Source organism: Peromyscus maniculatus, chromosome 3 (genome assembly GCF_049852395.1).
Source record: "Peromyscus maniculatus bairdii isolate BWxNUB_F1_BW_parent chromosome 3, HU_Pman_BW_mat_3.1, whole genome shotgun sequence".
NCBI classification, from domain to species: Eukaryota; Metazoa; Chordata; class Mammalia; order Rodentia; family Cricetidae; genus Peromyscus; species Peromyscus maniculatus.
The window spans coordinates 94,653,150-94,677,430 of record NC_134854.1 but is presented as its reverse complement, the minus strand read 5'-3'; the positions used below and the strand labels follow the sequence as shown (position 1 = coordinate 94,677,430).

The 24,281-nt window shown below is 50.2% G+C and overlaps 1 protein-coding gene and 1 long non-coding RNA gene across 3 annotated transcripts in view; one reads left to right on the top strand and one right to left on the bottom strand.

The window, feature by feature from the left end:
* Positions 1–23,760, top strand: part of Tcf7l1 (transcription factor 7 like 1) — a 165,515-nt gene extending 141,755 nt beyond the window's left edge. Inside the window, exons 4-13 of one of the 2 annotated variants that reach the window (XM_042273484.2) lie at positions 1,343–1,426; positions 1,717–1,758; positions 15,630–15,762; positions 16,742–16,844; positions 17,057–17,140; positions 17,570–17,713; positions 18,360–18,519; positions 18,641–18,748; positions 19,646–19,721; positions 22,339–23,760. In XM_042273484.2, coding sequence (XP_042129418.2) covers positions 1,343–1,426; positions 1,717–1,758; positions 15,630–15,762; positions 16,742–16,844; positions 17,057–17,140; positions 17,570–17,713; positions 18,360–18,519; positions 18,641–18,748; positions 19,646–19,721; positions 22,339–22,772 — 1,368 coding nt within the window. In that variant the 3' untranslated portion in view covers positions 22,773–23,760. The remainder of the gene's footprint in view (positions 1–1,342; positions 1,427–1,716; positions 1,759–15,629; positions 15,763–16,741; positions 16,845–17,056; positions 17,141–17,569; positions 17,714–18,359; positions 18,520–18,640; positions 18,749–19,645; positions 19,722–22,338) is intronic. The other variant, XM_042273485.2, reaches the window with a different exon arrangement.
* LOC143272397 (uncharacterized) lies at positions 12,970–20,895 on the bottom strand. The gene is made up of 3 exons (XR_013049913.1): positions 19,555–20,895; positions 13,732–13,881; positions 12,970–13,054 (listed from the first exon to the last, which is right to left on the bottom strand). It is a non-coding gene; the product is annotated as an uncharacterized LOC143272397 (long non-coding RNA).
* Positions 23,761–24,281: the final 521 nt, after the last annotated feature.

The window sequence follows — 24,281 nt, the reverse complement described above, 5'->3', positions numbered from 1 at the left end:
AGGGTCCCCCACTTTCCCTAGATTCCCTCCTGTTAGCTGTGCCGAACCAACGTTAAGGAAAGGGTTTTTTTTTTCCCACTCTAGAGAGCATGTGTGCATGGATTTATATGCACGTGGGTATGGAAATTCCTTTCCCGCCCCCAACGATGCATGGCAGAGGGTGGGGTGCCAGGTGACCGTTCCAAGGTTGAGAGATGCTAGTGAAAAATATCTCTCAAAAGAGTCAGCATCCGTGAGTGTGAATAGATGCTGGGTGTGGTAGTACACACCTATAAACTGAGTATGCCAGTTTTAGAAGCAAGAAGACTGTTGCAAATTCAAGGCCAGCCTGGTCTAAATACTAAGTTCCAGGCCAGCCAAGACTATGTAACAAGACCCTATCTCAAAGAAACAAACAAACAAAAATGATAATTACTCATAACCCTAGACTGTGAGACAGGTGGGAGGTTTTCGGTTTTATTTTGTTTTGGTTTGGTTTTTGGTTTTTCAAGACAAGGTTTCTCTGTGTAGTTTTGGTGCCTGTCCTGGATCTCGATCTGTAGACCAGGCTGCCAGGCTGGCCTCGAACTCACAGAGATCCGCCTGGCTCTGCCTCCCGAGCGTTGGGATTAAAGGTGTGCATCACCACCGCCGGGCAGGTGGGAGTTTTTTTTTTAGACAGATCTTATACATCCTAGACTGGCCTCAAACTTGTTATATAGCTGAGGGTGACCTTGAACTTCTGATCCTCCTACCTCTGTCTCCCAAGGGCTGAGATTTCAGGCATGCCACCACCATGGCCCATATATGTGGTGCTGAGGGCTTTGTGGATGCTCTGTGAATACTCTCTACCACCTGGACCGTATGCCCTGCCCGGTCCGGCGCTTTATCATTTGATTATCACTCCCACAAGTGTGTTTCTTGGGGAATGCCATCGGTGATGCTGCAGGAGATGGAGATGGACCAGGCAGGCCCTCCGTTTGGGAATCTGCTCTCTGATGATCTGCCTTGCTCCGTAGAGAGAGTTAAGAAGGCTTGAGTCTCACAGATAGGTTCTTTGAAGATGATGGTCACATCGGAATGTATCCATCCCCTCCCCACTTAAAAGTTAAGCTGCGTTGTTTAATGTCTCGCCTCTGGCCGTGGTGACAGGATAGTGGTAGCAGAGCGACCATACATGTATGCTGTGCCGTATTAGAGTCATGTGGTAGTGGCGGCGATTGCCCCTGTCCAGGGCCCGTGGGCTTATAGCTGTAGGCCTCCCGCATAGCTGGTGACCTCCCTGCCAGCCCCCTCCCTATACTCATCTTGGTGCTTGGGAGACCCCATCTCACCTGCTTCGTGTTTTCTGTCCCCTGTGCAGTACCTGCAGATGAAATGGCCCCTCCTCGACGTCCCCTCCAGCGCTACAGTCAAGGACACAAGATCGCCGTCTCCAGCACACTTGGTGAGTCTGTTTTAGCAGCCTGGGCCCCTGCCCCTGACTCTTTGCCACCTTCCAGAAGCTTCCTAAGTCTCTCTCCCCGGTGTCTTACTTTGCTCGCTGTGCTAAAATAGCTGACGAGGGCAACTTAACAGAGGAAGGGTTTGTTCGGCTCACGGTTTGGTGGGAGCGGCTGTCTGGTGGGGAAGCCGTGGTGGCAGGAGTGCGAGGCGGCTGGGTTATGCTGCATCCACTGTCAGGGAGCAGAGAGCAATGGATGCTGGTGCTCAGCTCACTTTCTCCTTTTTGTTCAGTCTGGGGATCCTGCCCGTTGGATGGTGCCTCCCACATTCAGGGTGAGTCTCCCCTCCTCGGTTAAATCTTTCTGGAAACACTCTTACAGACACACCTGGAGGGGGTTTCCATGGTGATTGTAAATCCAGCCTAATTGGCAATGAAGATTAACCCTGACACTGTGTGGGCACAGCCAGGGGTTAGCAAAGAGGTTAGGTCTTCGACAGCCTCACCTTTGCGTCCACCTCAGCACATAGGCACGCACCACCTGGACTGCTTGATTGAAGACACATGGCCCTGACCATTAACCCCCCCGTTCTTCCTGGACACCTGCTTCAAATCCGTCTCCGCTTCCTACGAACAAGGAGGCCTTTCTGTCCCGTCGGTGCTCGGTCAGAACACCTCCTCTTCTCCCCATAGCTGCGAGGCTGCAGTTAAAGGCGCTCTTCTCTACCAGCTGTTTCAGGGAAGCATCCCGTAAAACACGGACAGTGGCCCCTCAGCACAGCTGTGGCAACCTTGGGCTTTGGAGGGAAGGGGAGAGAGTCCTGGGAGACAAGGGCAGTGGGGTCCCAGCAGGGCACCTCACCTCCCCATGACTGAAGTCCAAAGCATGTAAGAAACGATGCTCGAATAGAACCTTTGCACTCCATCTTCCGGGAAGGACATAAGGCTCCGAGTGGATGCCGGCCAAGCTATCTGGTCACTGTCCTGTCCAGTGAGTCTCAGAGTCATAGAGGACCTTCACCTTTCTCAGCCTGTTCGCTTTACAGACAGGAGACGAGGGCTTCTTCACTGCCAGCCATACTAGCTACAAAGCCTTAAGGGGATCCATGGCGATTTTAGAAACTGTTAGAGACCAATTTAAAGATCTATGAAAGGAGAGTGTATTATGTAAAACGAACTCCCATATTGCCATCACTCACATCCCCCTCTTGCCACTCTGATTTTACAGCAAATCCCAGACATATTATTTCCTCACCCAGGACATTTTAAGATACACTGAGACTCCTTGCTCATTAAAAGCTTAGAGGATAGCTGTGAGGAAGAAGATGTACACAGAATATAAATAGAGGTGCAGTGAGCTTGTGTGGTTTCCAGCAATCACGGGACCAGCTTAGAGTGGTCGAGAGCCCGTGGTAGTTTACAACATGATGTCATGTGTGGCTCTCAGATGACTGTCACAGCCATCTGTCAGGAGGTGGGCAGGAATAACCATGTAGGGCAGAGCCAGCCACCCAGGGTAGGCTGTCCCACGACATGCACGGAACCAGTGGCAGGTTCCTACAAAGCATTGAGCAGTTGTGCCCTGGATGGGCCATGCTGGTGGTTCTGGCTTGGGATGGTGAGCATGAGGTATTGGTGCCCTCTAGTGGCTTGAATCAGACACAATGATGGACCTTTAGTCCTGATCCACTTACCTTTCATTTGCTATCTCCCTCTCTGCTTCCCCTCACCCATCCTTACCCTCTCCCATCCTGTGGCACCTCGGAGCCTCCTGCAGCAGACCCCAGAATGTCAGGGCTTGCTGCCCTCTCTCCTGTCTGAGACGGTCTTTCCACAGGCTCCTTTTCAGGGACACGATTTCCCTTTCAAATCTAACACATATTTCTGGATGTCCCGTCTTCTTTGTGAGCATCAATCACCATACTTGCCTTCTAACATTCCCAGCCCAGCTTCCCATGCTTCCATTACCACATCTTCCCCGCCGACCCGTGGCAGCCTGACTCAGCTCTAACTGCCCTGTCCGCTCATCTCCGTGATTTCTAGGCATCATCTAGGTGACATCTGACAGTGTTGACTGCTCCCACCTCCTTGGCTCCAGGACACTATCATAATAATACTCAGTGTTGGCTCCTGGCCTTTTTCTTTCTGGTCCCTTCCCCTCAAATAAACCAGCTGCTCGTGGCTTTCTTGGGGTGACTGGAAAGTGTATGAATTTCCTAAACTCTCAGGGCGCTGCCTGCAGTTGCAGCTGTCAATCATCTGGCCACTGCGGATGAGTGCTGTGTGTATCATATCACAGCACGGGGCGGGGGGGGGGGGGGGGGGGGGCTGATTTTGTCCGAGAGCAGAGAAGCATGAACTGTCGGCACATATTGCTTTATAGGTAGCAAAGTGCAGAATTTCCCCAATGAATTCTGTGTTATCGTACTCTGTATTCTAATACTGCAAAGGAAGGAAGCCGAGAGATGGCTCTGTAGCTCTAGGTACTTGCTGCCACGCCTCATGGTTTGAGTTTGATTCCCAGGACCTACTTAGTAGTAGAGAACTGACCCCTGCAAGTTATCCTCCAACCTTCACAAGCAAACTTGAGAGAGAGACAGAGACAGAGAGACAGGGAGAGACTATGAATCTGAAGGGGAGAGAGAGAGGATAAATGTAATGTTAAAAAAAACCTGGTGGGCTGGACATACACAGGCAGGTGTCTGTAAATTTTAGGCCAGCCTGGTCTACATAGCAAGTTCAGACCAACCAGGGCTACAAAGGGAGACCTTGTATTAAATTAAATAGAAAGTGAAAGTTTAAACCTGAATGTTAAAAAAGAAAAAGATAAAGGCACACACAGGGGAAAACCCTCAGTATGAACCTGGAGTCCGGCAGCTCATGCAGACTCCTGAGAGGCGGGGGGCCTAGGGTGTCTGGGGAGGAGGTGCTGGGGCTGGCGGGGGACTGGGGCTGGGAAGCAGTGCCGATTTGGATCCTGGCTTTGCCTCCTTCTCTTCTCCAAGCTTCAGGCCAATGACGTCATCGCTCCTTGCCTCAGTTTCTTCATCTATTAAATGGGGATTAGAGGAACGCTGACGTCATAGAGTTGTGCAGAAATGAGCCAGCGGGTTGTAATGAGTTCAGCATTGTGCCCCACACAAAGTAACTCTTCACTAACGCCGGGCTTTCCAAACCATCGTCACCACGCTACCCATCATTGCCACCGCCACTGCGCCCTTGCTATTGTTAGGAAATTAAGAGGGGGAATGAACAATTAACATCCCGTTTAATTAGCAGAACTAAGAGGTAATGAGGACCTGAATTAGGTGCCAAAACAAATGGACAGATTGCGAAGGTAATAGAGATAATGAGCCCATAGAATTTAACATCGTAATCCCCCAAGGATATGATTTAATTGGGCTGGGGTGGGGCTGGTATCTTAGTTTTTTCAGCTCCCCACGGCGACTCTAAGGGGCAGCCAGAGTTGAGACTCATTCCCATAATTGCAAATCAAAGCCCGGAGGCAGGGGAAAGGGGCGCTCCCCACATCCCTAATGACTTAGCATGACTCCTTGTCAGGCCAGAGGTGTGAGCGGAGCCTGGAGTTTCTCAGGTCGCAGGCACAGAAGCTGGGGCATTGGTTTTTCTTTTCTTTTTCAATTAGAGAAATAAAAACACTCTAGATTATGAAAAATTTAGCTTAGATCAGAAGTAAAATATTCGAAGACGTTTGCCCGGGGAGTAGGGCCAATGAAGAAAATAGGCTGCATATTTGCAGAGATTTGGTGAGTCATGTGGAGTCTGTCAGGGAAGGGTGTCCAAACAAGTCCTAACCCGGCCGCTGCGGTGGGGGCGGGGCTGAGTGCTACTATGACTTCCATTTGCACCTTTAAGGCAAGCTGGGGGTGGAAAATGGGGAAATCGCCTGTGTTGCTGTTTGGTTTTCCTGCTTTGCTTTGTTATAAAGATTTTATTTTTATGTTATGTGCACCAGTGCCTGCCTGCCCCGTCTGTGTACCATGCACGTGCTTGGTGCCTAGGGAAGACGTAAGAGGGTGTCAGATCCCCTAGAGCTGTGGTTCTCAACCTGTTGACTCACGGCCCCTTTGGGATCAAATGACCCTCTCCCAGGGGTTGCCCAAGACCATTAGAAATCACAGATAGTTACATTACAATCCATAACATTAGTAAAATTACACCTATGAAGTAGCAATGAAATAATTGTATGGTTGGGGGTCACCACACCATGAGGAACTGTCTTAAAGGGTTGCAGCATTAGGAAGGTTGAGAACCACTGCCCTGGAAATAATTACAGATGGTTGGGAGCCACCCTGTGGGTGCTGGGCACTGAACCCAGGTCTCCAGCAAAAGCAGCCTGTGTTCTTAACCACTGAGCCATCTTGCCAGTCCCCTGTGTAACTATTTATGGTGTTTGTTCCCATAATCTCACTGCTTGGGGACGAGATTGTGCTGACCCTCACACTGACTCTACTCTCCAGGCCCGAGCACTGTCTTTCGCCACTCTGTTCCCAGAGTGCCGAGCAAAGAAAAAAAAAAAAAAACCGTCTCTGCTTTGTTCATAAACGTTTATCAGCATCTTCCATATGCAGAGGAGAACTTGTTAAGGGAGTGGGGGATGGTCTGTGAGAAGATGGACAGTCCTTGTGTACATCTCCTTACTCCAGGGTCCCCTCCTTCTTCTCATTCAGAAATGATAAATGTCGCACATGAGTCAGCTGTGGAGACATACACCTATAATCCTAGTACCTAGGAAGTCGAGGCAGGAGACTCAGAAGGTCGAGCCAACATGGACTACACAGCAAGGCCTTCTCTCAAAAGACACAAAAATAACACACAGGGTGTTATATATACTGTGTTGCTTGAGAAAGTGCCAAAGGACATAGAGGAAGACAGCTGGTCTATGTGCTGCTACATGTCATTGGCGCGTGTGTGTGCGCGTGCGTGCGTGTGTGCGTGTGTGCGTGTGTGCGTGCGTGCGTGTGTGTGTGTGTGTGTGTGTGTGTGTGTGTGTACAGGCATTCACGACCATACTTGGTTTCGAGGGTCTGAGGATTGAATTCAGGGCCCCTTGCGTGCTCAGCTGGTAAAGGTGCCGGCTGCCAAGCCCGACAGCCTGAGTTCCATCTCCGAAATCTACATGGTGGAGAGAGAAGAGATTTCCCGCAAGTTGCCTCTGACTTCCACTCACATGCACACACTCACGACAAGTAAACCCATAAAACCGTAGTAACATTTTTAAAAAGAGCAATATCACTAATAGAACGAGGGGGAAAGGCTGGTGAGTGCACGGAATAAAGCCTGCAGCCCGTGGCCACCTGATATTTTAGGCAGCGAATACCCTATTTTATCATTGTACGTTGAGTCCTTCTCAGAAGCAAATTGGAGAGCTGCGTGTCAGATGACTAGTGGCCGAGTCAGTGCCTGGATACTTTTCTTCTAAGGACCACAGTCTCACTGCCCGAGCCCTGAGCCCCGAGCCCCACGCTGAGAAGCCTGATGTTGCCGAGCAGGTGAACGCTCTCAGAGTCACTTGATGGGACTTCCCTTTTAGTATCATGCATTGCAGAGGGCGTGTGGTGGCACACATCTGTCATGCGAGCACTTGAAGAGTTAGGGGCAGGATGGCCAAGAGGAGTTTAAGGTCATATTCTCAACTACCTAGTCAGTCCAAGGCCAGCATGAGCTCTGTGAGGCCCTATCTAGCTACCTATAAATAAATAAATAAATAAATAAATAAATAAATAAATAAATAAATAAATAAATAAATAAATGAATAAATGAATAAATGAATAAATAAATAAATAAAATTTGCATGTGGTTATTTGCAACCCTATCTATCTATTCATAAGCAAATAAATAATGGGTTCATAAATAAATGAAATTTATGTTTTCCCTCTCCATCTCACCAGACGACCTGTGTAAACCTGGAAGTCTCTGAAATCCATACGTCTGTGGCTCACTCCATTCCTCTCCATACTGACTGTACTTCTTCTTACTTAATAGTAATTTTTGATTTGTCTGGAGCTTCAGACTTTCCTGTCTGAAGCTCCTACCACTTTTCATCTGGATCTACAAATCCAGCCTCTGGGGTTTTTCCTCTCCCTCCTTCTGTGTGTGTTTTCCCCTTTTCCATTTCTGATAAGTTGATAGTAACTTAGAAATGTGATCTCTGAACACCTTAGGTTTCTTAAGAACAAAAATATTTGCTTAAATAACCACAAGAGAGTTCTCAAAACATCAAGAAAGGAACATTAGGGCCTGAAGAGATCGCTCAGTCGGTAAAGGAGTGTATCTGTACGAACATGACAACCCGAATTCAAATCCCCAGCCCCCACATTAAAAAGGGGAAGGATGGGACCATGCATATGTTCCTGTAACCCCAGTTTACACCAGCTCCAGTTTCAGTGGGAATAAAGTGGAAAGTGATGCACTGGGACACCCCAGGTCCTCTTCTGACCTTGGTGCACATATGGCCTTGTGCATATAACACACAAACAAAAGGAAAGAAGAAAGGTTAACATTTCACACAATTCCCTAGCCGTCTTAGTTAGGTTTCTATTGCTGTGAAGAGACACCATGACCACGGCAACTCTTACAAAGAAAACATTTAATTGGGGTGGTTGGCTTACAGTTTTAGAGGTTCAGTCCATTATCATCATGATAGGGAGCATGGCGGCATGCAGGCAGATGTGGTGTTGGCTACATCTTGACCAGAAGGCAGCAGGAAGTCATCTGTCAGCCCCACTGAGGGAATCTTGAGTGAAAGAGACCTCCAAGCCCACCCCCACAGTGACACACTTCCTCCAACAAGGCCACACCTCCTAACAGTGCCACTCCCTTTGGGGACCATTTTCTTTCAACACTTAGCCCACAGTAAGAATGGCCTTGTCTTCCATCCCAAGTCCCATCTGCGCTCATCCGATGGGTTTCATCGGTGTGCCTTTGGTTTCCAGTCAGCACACGACCTCAGCCCTGCTCGGCTTTCCTTGACTCTCACAGGCAAGCCAGCCTTTCTGTTGTCCGGCTTTTCTGTTGCTTTTGGTTTGTTGAGCCTCACATAGCTCAGGCTGGCCTCAGACTTGAATTTTCCCCCAGGATGGCCTTAAACTTCTGACCCTCCTTCCTCTGCCTCCCAAGTGCTAGGATTACAAGCGCAGGCCACCGTGCTCAGTTTATGCAGTGGGCAAGATCGAACCCGGGTCTTCCAGCACTCTGCCTCCTGCCCTACCTACATCACCAGCCAGAGCAGCCGTTTGTAGGCTGCCCTTCAGTTAGAATCTGTCTGATGTTCCCTCACAGCTAGGTTTGTGCGTCTTAGGCAAGAATACCTCTGTGTTAATGCCGTCTCCTCGTCCTGTGAGGAGCAGGCCCACTGTGTCAATATGGCCCCATGTTGGAGATGTTGGCGTTGGGATTAGCTGGGGCCAGGTGTTTCCACTGCGGGGCTGCTGTTTTCCCCCTGAGGTGGTTAATGAGTGCTCTGTGGGGAGAGGATTGGAAGTTGCGTGTGCTTTCTCACCAAATATTTACCCACTGAGTGTGAAAGCGGGAACTGCATCCTTCCTTGTAGTCCAGTGGCTCTCGACCTTCGCAATGCTGCGACCCTTTAATACAGTTCTTCGTGAGGTGGTGACCCCCCCCCCAACCCTAACGTTATTTTCGTTGCCACTTCATAACTGTAATTTTGCTACTGGTCTGAAGCTAATGTTTTCCGATGGTCTTGGGCGACCTCCCCCCCAAGGCCATTTGCCCCTGGGGTCGTGACCCACAGGTTGAGAACCACGTTTCTGTTCCTTTCTAGAAGTGCACTTTGGCTTCTTTGAAAAACCTTGCCCCTCCCCCTCTCTGACTTTCACATGGACTAGAATCAACAATGTAGAGAATCAAACTTGTGCCCTTGATAACACAGAGAGCTGAACTGATCAGTGGGGGGGTCACTGAGATGACTCAGCAGGTAAAGGGACTCGCCAAGTCGCCAAGCTTGATGACCCGAGGTCCGTCCTTGGGACCCATACCATGGAAGGACCGAGTCTACCGCGGCAAGTTGTCTTCTGACACCCACATCCAGGCCATGGCACACACATGTACACAAGCGCACACACACAGTGGTTTTGTGGTTTTGACATTGTCTCCCTCTAGTCATGGCTGGTCTCAAACTCACAGAGATCCATTGTGTTGGCTAAAACGGGTGGACTTTAAGTGTGAACTTAGTGATAAAATCAAAAACAAACAAACAAAAAAAAAAAACCCAGGGGCTGAAGACATGGCTCAGAGGTCAGGAGCACTGGTATACGTGCAGACAGAACACTGTATACATGATAAATAAATACTTAAAATTCCAAAACCACTTCCTTCTGTCAAACTGAGTGGGGATGTGGTATTTTCTAACAACAGTTTGAATTGCGAGGATTTTTTAATGTTTTCCGTTGCTCAGTGACAGAGGCCTGTCATCAGGGAAGAGTGCTATGAGTTTGAAGCCAGCCTAGGTTACAAGGCAAAACCCTGTCTCGAACCGGTTTTCCCTCGGACGGACACACACACACACACACACACACACACACACACACACACACACACACACGGGAAGGAATGGCAGCAGCAAGTGATCGAAGATGAAGTAACCGTCGTCTCTCCTTGTCTCCCACTCCCAAGAATGGGGAAGCGAGAGCTCTGGTCAGGAAGGGGTTGTCCAAGGGAATCTGTTAGTGCTCCAGCATGCAAAGCCTTCCAGATGGACCATTGCATAAAAGGACCCGCAGGCGCATTCCAGTTCCCAGAGTTTTATCTCTCGCTGTCCCGCAGGTTCTTGTCTTATCTGTGCATCTTTCCTGGCCTGCAGCGTGGTCCTGGTCAGGTCTCAGGGGTTGGAAAGTTTCAGTTTGGATTTTCGTGTTCGGCTGTTTTAGAAACATGGTCTCTCCATAGAACCCAGATTGGCCTCAACTTCTTTAAAAATTGTGTGTGTGTGTGTGTGTGTGTGCGCGCGCGCGCGCGCACGCGCACGCGCACGCGCGTGCGGTGGTGGGGATGTGCTATGGCACACGTGTGGAGCTCAAAGGACACCTTGTGGAAGTCAGTTCTCTCCTTCCACCACGTGGGGCCCAGGCATCAAGCTCAGGCCGTCAGGCTCGGGGGCCTTTGGCTGCTGAGCTCTCTCGCGGCCCTAACCTCAGCAACTTCTTCAAGCTTCTGGAAGCCAGGGTCACAGGTGTGACCCATCGTGCCCAGCCTGTTTGGAGGCACTAGAGCTCGAACCCAGGGCTTTCCCGGTGCTCGGCTGCTGTGGGTACGCTGACAGAGACCCCGCTTCCTTCTCTTGCACGCTCCCCTGGCCTCTGGGAGCACCCCAAACACACCGCGCGCCCTGCCCACCTCAAGCCACTACCCCAGGGTCCCTTTGCCAGAGTCCTCCCCCCCCCCCCCACCTTTTGTTTCGTGGTCTGACTAGTTCCTGCCTTGGGTCATTTAAGTCATTTTCCTGGTGACCTTTCCTGTGGCCCCCCTGAACAGCCGGACAAACACCCGCATTTCTTATCTGTCTTTCCAGTTTACTTTTTCTTGGTGTTTATCAAACACTTACTCTGTATTCTCTTCATATACCATGAGGACAAGTACTTTTGTCTAAATAGATCAGGTTCTCTCTTCTGGTGAGATGTGTGTGTGTGTGTGTGTGTGTGTGTGTGTGTGTGTGTGTGTGTGTCTGCATGAGTTTATGTACAGGTGCCCTTGGAGGCCGGAAGGCATCAGATCCCCTGTAGTTTTACATTACAGACAGATGTGGGACACCGTGTGAGTGCTGGGAACCGAACCCAGGTCTTCAGCAAGAGCAGTAAGTGCTCCTAACCACCAAGTCATTTTTCCAGCCCCAGGTGAAGTTCTCTTACTGCCTCGGTGAGACCTAGAACACGTCACAGAGTGAAAACGAAAGTACTTCTTATTTATTTTTGTGACCCTTAACTTTCTGTGAGGCCAGTTGTTCCCTGCCCTGTCAGCTCCAGCTCTGTGACTGTCCAAGTCAGTGCCTGTCCCGTGCAGATTCTCCACAGTCATGTAACCCATTAACAGAAGTGTCGTTGCATTGGTCACAGTAGAGACAGATTCTACGTGGGAGTCACATGCTTCCTCTGCTTGACAGGCTAGGGTAGGGGGTTGCTAAGGAGCTTACAGCGTGAGTTGAGAGTCTTTTGTTGGGCTGGGGATGTGCCTCAGTTGGTAGTATTTGCCTGAAACACACAAAGCCCTGGGTTCCATCCCTAGCCTAGCACTACGTAATGATGCACACCTGTAATTGAAGAACTCAGGAGGTGGAGGCAGGAGGACCAGAAGTTCAGGGTCATCCTTGACTACATAGTAAATCTGAAGCCAGCCTGGGCACATGAGATCCTGTCTCAGAAAAGGAAAGGGGGGATGGAAGAAGGAAAGAAATCATTAAAGAGTTCGAGAGGTATTTGTCTATGAAGGAAGATGTCCAATTTTGGATTTTATTTTATCTGTTTAGGGTTTGTTTGGTTGGTATTTTGAGACAGGGTCTTTCTCCAAAGCCGTGGCTGTGTAGACCTCATTGTGTAGACCAGGCTGGCCTTGAACTCACGGAGATCCACCTACTTCTGCCTCCGGAGGGCTGAGATCAAAGGCATGTGCCATCACGCCTGGGCTGGTTTCTTTTGTTTTCTTACGTACGTTTATTTACTGGGGGTTGAGGGGAAGCACATGCCTCATGGTGGGTTTGTGTGGGTCAGAGGACTACTTCCAGGAATCGCTTTCTTCTTCCGTCTTGGGAGTTCCTGTGATTGAATTCATGTTGTCAAGCTCGGCGACCCAAACCCCTACGGGCTGAGCTGCCTCACCAGTCCCTCTTGTCCAAATTTTAACTAAGTTCCTCTTTGCCTCACTTCTTGTTGCATGTAAATCTTTCACCCTTATTTTCTGCACCAGCTGGCTCCTTCTGGAATATTTTGCTAATTTGAAGATAGTCTTGGGAGTAATTTAGAAACAGGTGGTCAGAAATTGGAGAGGAATCCAGAAACTGTGGCATGGGGGGAAGTAGGAAATTTGGGAGCAGTAGCTCTGACATTGTTGGGCCAGCAGTCAGAAGCACACACTGCTCTCACAGGGGAACCAGGTTTGGACTGGCACCTTCACTGTGGTTCACAGCCGTCCTGACTCCAGTGCCAGGGGGTCTATCCAGTGCCTCTGACCTCTGCGGTCATCAGATGTGCACATGGTACGCATTCGTACATACAGGCAGACACTCATACACATAAAATAAAGTTGAAAAATCTAAAACAAGTGGGCTGGAGAGATGGCTCAACGGTTAAGAGCTGAGTTAACCGGCTGCTCTTCCAGAGGTCCTGAGTTCAATTCCCAGCAACCACATGGTGATTCACAGCCATCTATAATGAGATCTGGTGCCCTCTTCTGGCTTACAGGCGTACATGCAGACAGAGAGCTATATGCATAATAAATAAACAAATCTTTAAGAAAAAAAGAAAAGAAAAGCAAAATCTAAAACAGAATTCATTTATTAAAGAGAAATAAGGCCGATATGGTTGCACACACCTTTGATCCCAGCACTCGGAGGCAGAGGCAGAGCGAGCTTCAGGACAGCCAGGGCTACACAGAGAAACCCTGTATCAAAAATAAAACCAAATAAACAAACAAAACACAGAGAGAGACAGAGACATATGTGGAGTTAGAAAGGAGGCATCTCATGAATTTGCTTAAAGAAGAGCTTTGTTGGTATCTGCAATGGGGTGCATGCAGAGAAGGTTGCTCTCTGTCATAAAACTTTAAGCAGTGGATTAACAAAAAACAAAAGAAGAAGATCTGGGCAGATGGACAGTAGGGCACGCTCACTGTCATGGACACCTATGTATGGGGGCCAGCATAATGGCTCAGTCTGGTGATCTCCTGCTCTCCTCCCTCTCCTCCCTCTCCTCCCTCTCCAGCTGCCTAGGTTACAGTTAAACCCATACCCTAGAAAGGTAAAGACGGGCCAGGCAGGTGGCTCAGCAGATAAAGGGCTTGCTCTGAACGTGTGGGGACCAGAGGGAGTTGGGGCCCTCAGAACTCATATAAAGCCTAAGCCCGTGTGGCGGCCTCCTCCAGGCTCGGTAGATAAAGACCCCTCCCTAGGCAAGCTGTCTAGCCCAAATCAGAAAGCGATGGGTTCAGCAAGAGCCCTGCTCAGTAACTCAGAAAGAGAATGGTCAAAGAACACAACCCGATGTCAGCTTGGGCCTCCCTATGTGTACACATACACACAAAACTTTAAAATGGACGAGACACCCGGGCCGGGGAAGTACCCGGGCCGTGGAGCTTGCAGGAAGGATTTGGCTCTGTTCTGGATGGGTGCATTCCTCCCGGAGCAAGCACCCGTGTCCACCGAGGTTGTCCACCGAGGCTGTGCATTCCTGATCCATGACCTCAGCTGTGATCATCAGCCCTGGGGGCAGCTGGAGAGGGAGGAGAGGGAGGAGAGCAGAGTAGGACTGTGGCCTGAAAGAAGAGGCCAGACTTAGAACAGTTCTTGCTTAGCAGCGTTTACTTCCCCTCTGGCCCCTTGAAGTTCACTTCCTGAACAATGTTGCCCCCTAGTGGCCGATAGTAGCCCACAGGCCATCTAGGTTGGTTTTATACCTAGATTGCAAATTGAACTCCTTGCTCTGTGTTCTTTGACTCAATGGCGTGTGGGCCACTGAGACTTTTTACTAGAGGGAAGGAGGTGGAGAGAGAGTAACAGAGAGTGCTACATCCCCGGGCTGGCTTTCACCTCGCTATGTAGCAAAGAAAGACCTTCGACTCCTGATCTTTCTTCTTCCACTTGTCCAGTGCAAGTGCCTGGATCACAGATACATGCCACCACACTCAGTTCATGCAGTGCTAGAGATCAACCCCAGGCCTTCAAGCATGCCAGACAACCAAGGCATACACCCCAGCCCAAGACTTCTCTACTATAAAATGACAAGATGGTACAAATAAGTAAAAATTAAAAACCGAGGCATACACCCCAGCCCAAGACTTCTCTACTATAAAATGACAAGATGATACAAATAAGGATAAATTAAAAACTGAGGCATGAAGGCTGGAACAGATGACCATGAGTTTGAGACTCGCCTGGACCATATAATGAGATGATGTCAAAAATAATAAATGACATGAGAAGTTGGTGGCAGGCTGGCTTCAGTGGTGTGATTGTGTAGCATCCATTTTTTAAAATCATAGTTAATGTGTTTTCCCAATTGAGATGGTTTTGTGTGATTCTCTCTTTTTTTTCCCCACTATTATTGGGGGGGGCATCCTTGTTCCATGGTATTCTCACAGAGGTCAGAGGGCCTACTATGTGGGTTCTAGGTATAGAACTCAGGTTGTCAGGCATGGTAGAAAACACCGTGACCCACTGGACCATCTGACCATTGTCTATAATTCTTCTACCCCTTACTTTTCTTTGGTAATAGTCCTATTATGTTTATGATACCAATAGTCACCCTTTGACAAACCATCCCCAAGGAACCCAAGTTCATCCTTTGGATGCACTGGGTTCTTGGCAATCTGATGTTAAAATTATTGTTTACGCTTTTAGCTGTGCGGTACGTTTGTGGGTGGGGAACCATTGGTGACGGCCCGTGGATAAAGTGAGAACAGTCCTCATGCTACTACGTCTAACAAGCCCAGAGGACTTAGGAAGTTGCTCACTGTAAAGCCCGTGTCCACCACCAAGGCCAGCAGCACGGCTCATCATCGGGATGGGCTTTCCACCCCTTGCTCTGCTACCTTCTCTGCAGAAAGACCTGTTAGCCTGGGAAGCTTGGGGGACTGAGCAGATGAGAGTCTGTGGTGTGAACACCGGGTGAATAGAAGGGCTACAGGAAGTGGCCGAGAGTTGAGAGAGCGCCCTTCATCTCTAAGTCTGAACTCAGTGACGAACCTGAGATCTCCCGTTTCCATGGAAGGGGTCTAGAAAGTGTGCCAAGCCCTCTCCCACCTAGAGCGGTGCCATAGCCCATTAGAACTGAGCGGCCCACAGGTGCCCACCGCACTTGGGAAGAGGTGCAGTGCGGGGTTAGAGAGGCGTTCGCCGTCCTCTCATCCTCCTCTCTAGGCCTGTTACGAGGACTGGATAGGGCGTGGCACAGAAAACGGTGCATGACAGTACACACCATCTCCCTGGCTCTGTGCCTAGTCCGTCTTCTCTCTCTTGCAGTCCAACAAGGTTCCTGTTGTCCAGCACCCTCATCACATGCACCCGTTGACACCCCTCATCACCTACAGCAACGACCACTTCTCCCCTGCATCCCCTCCCACGCATCTCTCCCCGGAGATCGATCCAAAGACAGGTGAGTGGTCCCTGGTACGGGCTGTGCATCCATGGGGCGGCCGGCTTTCCTTTGGGGTGGGGTACCGAAGAGTCCTTGGATGAATAAGATCTGTGTTCAGATCTTGTTGCAGCTCTCAAAAGGTTGCTCGCCTAGCCGGTTCGCTGGAGTAGTGTTTTGTTGTTTTGGCCTGGTGGGTTTTTTTGGTTGGTTGGTTGGTTGGTTGGTTTTAACCTATGCCCCCCACCTCTCCACACTAAGAGGCCATTGTGAGGACTAGAAGCACTGAGACCAGTTAAGTACAGAGGCTGGTACCACTGTTAATTCTGAGTGCTGTCCTGTCTATCCAAGGCTGTGCCTCCATAAACCAGGATGTATGCCCTCACCATACATTTCAAATAGGAGCCTTCTGGACAGACTTTAAAATAGCTATAAAACAGAGGGCAGGCCTGACTTGATGTGTTGTTGGTGATAACTAACTGCCCACCATACCTGTCCATCCCTGGGAGCCAAGGTCTCCATGACATTCCTACTGAGTCACTGTGGTTCTAAGAAGTCTCAGAGCCCTTGTTTGGAGAAATAATGATCATTGCAGGGTGGTGGGGTGGGTGAACATAGAGTGAAAATCCAGAGTTTAGAGGCAGGGTGGTTGATTGGCAGAACAAGTTTATTGTACTGGGAATGAAGCAGGTTTTCTAGAACATTAGTTAAAGGTGACTCGGGATACTTTTTGCTCCCTGTCGGGTATGTCCTGGACCCTGTATGCATCCCTGTCCAGTCAACAACAGAAAGTTACAACCACAAAGATACTAGAGAGAAGGCTTATGGGTCCTCCCGCCCTTGGGTGCCCTTGAGTGGCAGCCCAGAGCTGCCAGCAGGGGGAAAGGACAGAAATGAGGGGAGACAAGGCTTCCCAGGGTGTGGACAACCTGGGCATTCAGGGGAAGGAGCTCCTGTTGGGGGTGAGGGAAGCACTTGACACCTCTCTCTTCGGAAGCAGGAATCCCCCGGCCTCCTCATCCCTCTGAGCTCTCGCCATACTACCCACTGTCTCCAGGAGCTGTCGGACAAATCCCCCATCCCCTCGGCTGGCTTGTCCCACAGTAAGGAAACCCACTGCCTCTCTTACCTTCATTGCCCCCTCTGCTGAGCTCTGCCTTCTGGACCCCAGAACTTAGACACCCTCACTCCTGCCTTGGCCAGCTTCCTCCCAGCTCCTCTGACTTCCTGCCCTTACTTCTCTCCAGCCCCCTCAGTCTTGGCCTTAAATACCCCTGTCTGACTAAATTATCTTGCTCCTTCCTCACCCTCACAGGCAAGGACAGCCTATGTACTCCCTCCCGCCTGGTGGCTTCCGGCATCCTTACCCTGCCCTCGCCATGAATGCCTCAATGTCCAGGTTAGTCTTGGGGCTGGGGCTGTCAACAGGAAGTGTTGGGCTATTTGTCTATTAGTGACTGCCACTTCTGGCCGTGAACCAGCCTGTCCCCTGTAGGTTAGTGAGCAGGTATGGGGTTCTCTGGTCCTCGCTTCTCTTTGATGAGGGGCTACCTCTTGCCCAATGATCATTACACCATAACCCCATAGACTATGGACCCCAGGACTCACACACACACACACACACACACACACACACACACACACACACCTCTGTTTGTCATTCCACCTGCATCCAGCACCAGGCTTGAGTACCTTGTGTGTGCCAGGGGAAGGAATAGCATCCTTAGGCAGCCCCCAAAGCCAACATCCTAGCTCTGCAGATGACAACCATCTGGGTGGCACACAGCCCTTGCCTCTCCGTTCTCATTTGTTTCCATTTGTGACGCAGCCTGGTCTCAAGCCGGTTCTCCCCACACATGGTGGCTTCTGCCCATCCTGGCCTGCCCACCTCAGGAATCCCCCACCCTGCCATCGTCTCCCCCATTGTGAAGCAGGAGCCAGCGCCCCCCAGCCTGAGCCCTGCAGTGAGTGCGTAAGTAAGAGGCCGTCTGGATGGAGGGGGTGTGTGAGCGACTGGCCAGTCTGCACAGCCCATGCCGCTTGGTTTTCTCTCCTGGTGTCAGCTTGCAATCTTAGCCCCATCTTCTCTCCTGGAGGCTGTTCTCGTCGAGTGTCTGCGACCCTTCCTTTTAAGACTTGATGCGTCCGTTCTCAGAGTCAGGTTCTAGCGGCTGTGAGGAACGAAGGAAGCTTTCAGCTTCCCTTCTTGCCCTGTCATCCCCATAAAATATGAGGCCGGAGAAGAGAAGGAAATTCTCTCAAGGACTCGTGAGAGCTGATGCCAGAGCAGAGACCCAGACATTATCCTCTCTGCTGGAAAGACAGCAGGAAAGCCCACACCACTAGCACCGAGGCTGAGTAGCCCAGAGAGCCATGCCCTGCCCTCCTTCTCTCTCCTCCACCTCTTCCTATCATTATTATTATTATTATTATTATTATTATTATTATTATCATTATTATTATTATTCCTCTCTCTCCGCCCAGATCCTTAAAGCAGTCATACATGGCTACGCAAACAAGCCTCTCCTCCCAGAGGCCTTGGTCAGCTGCCTCAGTGAAGGCAGGGATGGGGAGCCGGATGATGGTGGTACCTAACCTACAGCCACATTCCTCCACAGGAAATCCCCGGTTACCGTGAAAAAGGAGGAGGAGAAGAAGCCGCACGTGAAAAAGCCTCTAAACGCCTTCATGTTGTATATGAAGGAGATGAGGGCCAAGGTGGTCGCTGAGTGTACCCTGAAGGAAAGTGCAGCCATTAACCAAATCCTGGGAAGAAAGGTGAGCCCCCCCCCCCGCCCGCCCCCCCCCCCCCCCCCCCGCCCCGGCTGACTCGCCCTGGCATCCGCCTCCATGTCCCCTACCCTGACTGCGCTGTGTGTCTTACCCCTTTCTCCCTCAGTGGCACAACCTGTCTAGAGAAGAACAGGCCAAATACTACGAGCTTGCCCGGAAAGAACGGCAGCTTCACGCTCAACTCTACCCAACCTGGTCAGCTCGGGACAACTACGTAAGTGTTCGTGCTGTGCCAGAACTCAGACCCCTCCCCGCCCCACCCACCCCGGGGAGCTGCACGGGCGCATCTTCAGGATGCAGAGGCGAGAAAACAAGCAGGTTCAGTTTGCTTTTAGAGGAGAAGCCATGTTCTCTAGAAATAAAAAAGCCAAGTTTGAATTCTTAGGGAAGCCATGTCTAGAAATTCTTCGAAACTTGTCAGATTTTTGAATATATGATTTTCTTCTTCTTTTTTTTTTTTTTCTGGTAAGAGGGTTCATAGCTGCATCAAATTTTCAGAGGGACCTGGGACACCACAGAAAAGATCAACAACCAATCCAGGGCGATAGCTCAGTAGATAAAATGCTTGCTTTGCAAGCAGACGAGTATTAATCTTTGACACCTACATACAAAACAGAGCGTGGTGCTGTGTTCTTAGACCGGAGAAGGGGAGCAAATCCTCGGGGTTCACTAACCAGCCTAGCCTGTGTGGTGAGCTCCAGGCCAGTGGAGAGACCTTGTCTCCAAAAAAGGTAGACAGTGCCTAAGGAATGACATCTGGTCCTCTGGTCCCCATGTACATTGTACACATGCACATGTACACGCACACACGTGCACACACACACACACACACACACACACACACACACACACAGTCGGGTGGGGGCTAGACAGAATAGCTTGAAGGCCCTCAAGACCAAGAGGCCTGGCTGCCCCAACCAGAGGGACTTTTTGAGAAAGAAGGGCAGGGTTGCTCTGCCTCCTTCCAGCCCAATCCTCCAGCACCCTCACCAAGAGCAATCAAGACAAAAAGGCTGGCACCTGTGTCCTGAGGCGGTCTGGTCTGGGATCCTCTTGCCAGGCTGGTGTTATTCTGTCCCTAGTCATCTTGTCCTGCTGCCATATTTTTCAGGGCAAGAAGAAGAAGAGGAAGAGAGAAAAGCAGCTGTCACAGACACAGTCACAGCAGCCAATCCACGAGGCGGAGGGTGAGTCCTGGCCTGGGTCCTCCGGGAGAACCCTGGTGTCAGCCCTCCTCATGTGAAACTCTGGAGGGTTTGGGGGAGGAGGGTCCCCAGTTCCTCTCCTTAAGATCATCAGCATTTTAAATGGAGAGAGGCCGACAATCTTTTCAAAGCTCAGGCATGTCTCAGTCCCACTGAGTTGTCCCTTAAGGGTTATGTCCTGTATACAGTAAAAACAGGAGTTAGCTGGAATGAATCTCTGAAATTAAAATCCCTTCCAAGCGTGGCATGCTAGAGGTAAACACGGTGCCTGAACTAGTTACTTTTCTCGTTGCCTTGACAAAATACCTGATAGCTGACAAAGCCCCATCAGGAAAGATTTGGTCCGTCTCAGAGCTGAGGGGACTGTCCCTCATGGTGGGCGGACCTGGCAGCTGTCACACTGTATTCTCGGTCGGTAGGCAGGGAGGTGAATGGGTGCCCAACTTGCTTTCTCCTTTGGATTTAGTCTAAGACACTGCCTTTGTTCAGGGTGGGTCCTCCTGGCTCTGTTAAAACTCTCTGGAAACATGATGGACACACTTAGAGGTGTATTTCCATGGTGACGCTGAAGATTGCCCATCACACCACTTATCTGCGAATTCACCGGGATTAGGTGTTCTTTGGTGGCATGCCAGAAGAACAGTGTTCGCCTTTGTTCAGGAACCACATCCCACAAGAAGCTGAGCTGGATGACGGCTAGCACAGAGCGTTGCCCTGGGTGACGGGATTTTAGGTCCTGGCCTTTGTAACCAATCGTATTATTAAAATAAGAAACACAGAGCCAAGGTAAAAGAGAAAAGCCGAGAGGTCAGAGCTCAGAGATAAAATCTTACCTCCTGCAGTGCTCCTAGCTTCCCCCAGAGAGAGGGAGGTACTTCCTGTGTCCCTGTTTAAATAATCTTTCTGTTCTGCCTTCTCATTGGTTGTAAACCCAACCACATGACTGCCTCATCACTGCCTGTAAGTACCGCCCTCCAGATCTTAAAGGCGTATGTCTCCAATACTGGCTGTATCCCTGAACACACAGAAATCTACCTAGCTCTTCTAACCACCACGCTCTTACTATGGCTCTAATAGCTCTGACCCCAGGGCAACTTTATTTATTAACATAAAATTAAAATAACATTTCAGTACAATTAAAATATCACCACAGGCCTTCATCTCATGCTCATCTCGGCATAGAGCCGATAGGTAACACGTGTGCAGATGCTTGTGCCATTTGTGGTGCGTTGGCCCTCTTTTCTGCCACGTAATCTGTGTATTCCTGTGTACAGCACACAGTAGTGAAATACAGAGACGATACGAAGTCTGTCACGTGCCATGGTGCTCAGCAGGAGTGAGTGCCCATCTCTGTGCCATTAGCCAAGGAGTTGAAGGCAAACAGAGCAGAGTCGTCTCAACAGTTAAGGGATTTAAGGCAGGGATGAAAAGGAGGGAGACTTTGAATTGTTTCTTTCCGATCAGATTGTGAGTGGGTCTTTGTCAGTGTGGGTATTTGGTCTTTGGATTGTGCCTTCTCTGGGCGTCCTTAAGTGTAGTTTCCTAATCTTGGAATCTTTAAAAAGCCTGGAGATGCAGCTCAGTGGAAGGATGCTTGCCTTAGCATGCATGCAGCCCTGAGCCTGATGGCCAACACCACCTAAAACAGGGGTGGTACTGGGTATCTGTCCCCACCCTCCAGAGGTTGGCTTCAGTCTGAGGCCAGCCTGGGATACATGAGAGCCTGTCTCAAGCAAACATATAAACCAAGGACTGGAGATATAACTGGGTGGAGAGTCTGGGCAAGCATGAGGACCTGTGTTCAGACACTCAGGACCCACATGAACGTCACCATGGCAGCCTGGTCATCTATCTACTAAAAACAACAGGCTTCATATCCAGTGGGAGACTCGAAAAAAGGCAGGAGGGTCTCGAGAGTTGGCTCAGCACTGAAGAGTGCTTGTGCCCATTTGTAACTCCAGTTATGGGAATCTAATGCCCTCTTCTGGCCTCCACAGGTACCAGGCACACACCTAGTACACAGACATACATGTAGGCAAAACATCCATACACATAAAATAATTTTCTAAAAAAATAAGGTGTAAAGCAATAAAAGATGCCCAGACTTCACCCCTGCCCTTCACACACACCCCACAATATAATTTTTCTTCAAGTATCTTTAAAGTAATCTTAACATTTCCAGTGTACAGTCAGTATCCTTTGGATCAGTTCAGGGCCCCACCGTACTCCACTCCTGAGATGGCTAATGTCCAGGTGCCCGAGTCCCTTGAGTGAGGTGGCCTTGTATTTATATATAGCTTATGCTTCTCTTCCGTCTACCCGATACCAACTCTAGATGGCTTATAACGCCCCGCCCAGGAGTGCTGCGCAAATAGCTGTTAGATTCTATTTGCTTCATGAAAAAATAGCAAGGAAGAGAAAATGCATGTGTTTAGTGTGGACAAGGTTTTTTTCCCTGAGTATTTCTCATGGGCTCTGAGTTGCATCCACAGAGTGGGAGCCACAGATTCACACGGCTCACTGTACCGGTATCTAGCCACTGCTTGTTCCTCTGCCCCTCCCGCTGCTGATCCTTTCTCCTTGTGTCTTTTACCTTTAGGTGCTCTGGCCTCTAAGAGCAAGAAGCCATGTATTCAGTACCTGCCCCCCGAGAAGCCCTGCGATAGCCCTGCCTCCTCCCATGGCAGCACGCTGGACTCCCCTGCCACTCCCTCCACAGCCTTGGCATCGCCAGCTGCCCCCGCGGCCACCCACTCGGAGCAAGCCCAGCCCCTGTCCCTCACCACCAAACCGGAGGCCCGAGCCCAGCTGGCTGTCCATTCAGCTGCCTTCCTGTCCGCTAAGGCGGCGGCCAGCCATTCCGGCCAGATGGGCAGCCAGCCCCCGCTGCTGACCAGGCCCCTGCCCCTGGGCTCCGTGCCCGCTGCTCTGCTGACCTCTCCCCCTTCCTTCCCAGCCACCCTCCATGCCCATCAGACCCTCCCCGTGCTACAGGCTCAGCCTCTTTCCTTGGTCACCAAGTCCGCCCACTAAGCTGCCCCCCCTGTTCTATGCAGGCTGTCTTGGGACTCCAAGTAGTCACGATTCAGACAAGAGGAGGGGGGGGGGGAGAAAAAAAGGAAACATTATTGGTCAATATTTGACCACTCTGGACTGTTCTGTAAAGTGACTGGTAACCGCAGTGCTTTACGAGTGTAGATGTAACCAATAGCTGATCTTCAGGCTTTTTTAAAAAAAAGGAAAAAGAAAAAAACAAAACAAAATCTTCCTTACCCCCCCTCCCCAAAAAAAAATCTTCACCAGAAAGCACTGAAAAGCAGTGTGTGTCTCGCTCGCGCTCTCCCCGTGCGCTGTGGTAGGTGTACCTGGGCGGAAGATGCCTCTCTACCTCTTCTCTTCCTGACTCTCTGCCCTCCCCTGTCCTCGCCAGCCCCCGCCTGCCCCAGCTCCCCCCACCGCATCTGCAACTTTGCGTGGCCCAGAGTTCTAGCCTGGCTCCCCTTCCTCCGGGTCGCTCCTGTTCCCTAGCGCAAGTTTTTGTCATGCTTTCCACACCACCGGGGCATGCCCTTTGTCCTCTGCCCAGCGTAAGGCCATGACCGTGTGTGATGACATCTTGGCCTGACCGGGTCCCACCAGCCTCGCCCTCTCCCTCTCCGGGCCCCGAGGGGCCAGCCTCCAGCTGGCGGTGGGGAACGAGGTCCTTCCTCTGACAAGGCCCCACCCTCCACCCCTCAAAGGGACTCCAGGTGCCTCCAAGAAGTCTGCGTTCCTGTCTGGTGCCCAGCTGAGCGTTCCCACCTCGCAGCCTCAGAGCGGCTGGCAGGGCCCAGTCCCCACGGTCCGGCTCCTGTCACCTCAGTCTGTGCTAGTACAATCTGCCCAAGCTCTAAGACCCTCTGCCCCGCCCACCTCACAAGCTTCTTCTGTGTGTATTTCATTTTGTTTTTATGGTTTTTTGGAGCAATTTAAACTCCCAGTTTATTTTCACAAAAGAAAATAAAAATTACAGTTGCAAGACTGTTTCTGGGTGTTTCTTTAGACCTTTCGTTGAATCAAGCCGCTGCCTTCCTGCCAAGCCCTGGGTTAAATTTTTGCAGGCCACTCATCGTAGAATCATACCAGCTGAGCTTAGAAAAACCCAAGCAACTTCTAATCTTTCTTCCCCCGCAGTTGTTTTATTTTACTTTATGTGCATGAACATTTTGCACATTTTGCCTGCATGTACATATGTGCACCATGTGTGTGCCTGGTGCCCTCAGGTCAGAAGAGGGCTTAGAATCCCCTGGAACTGAAGTTATGGAGGGATGTAAACCACTGTGTAGGTGCTGGGAACCAAACTCAGGTCCTTTGCAAGAACAAATGCTCTTAACCACTGAGTCATCTCTCCAGCCCCCAACTTGGTCTTAAAGATACATAACCCAGTCAGTATTGACCATTGAGACCCCCAAAGTATGAATCTTACAATTTATAATTGATTTAAAGAGATTTCTAATCTGGGAATGTTGTGCTTATGCTTCTGATACCCCACCCCTTATTAGA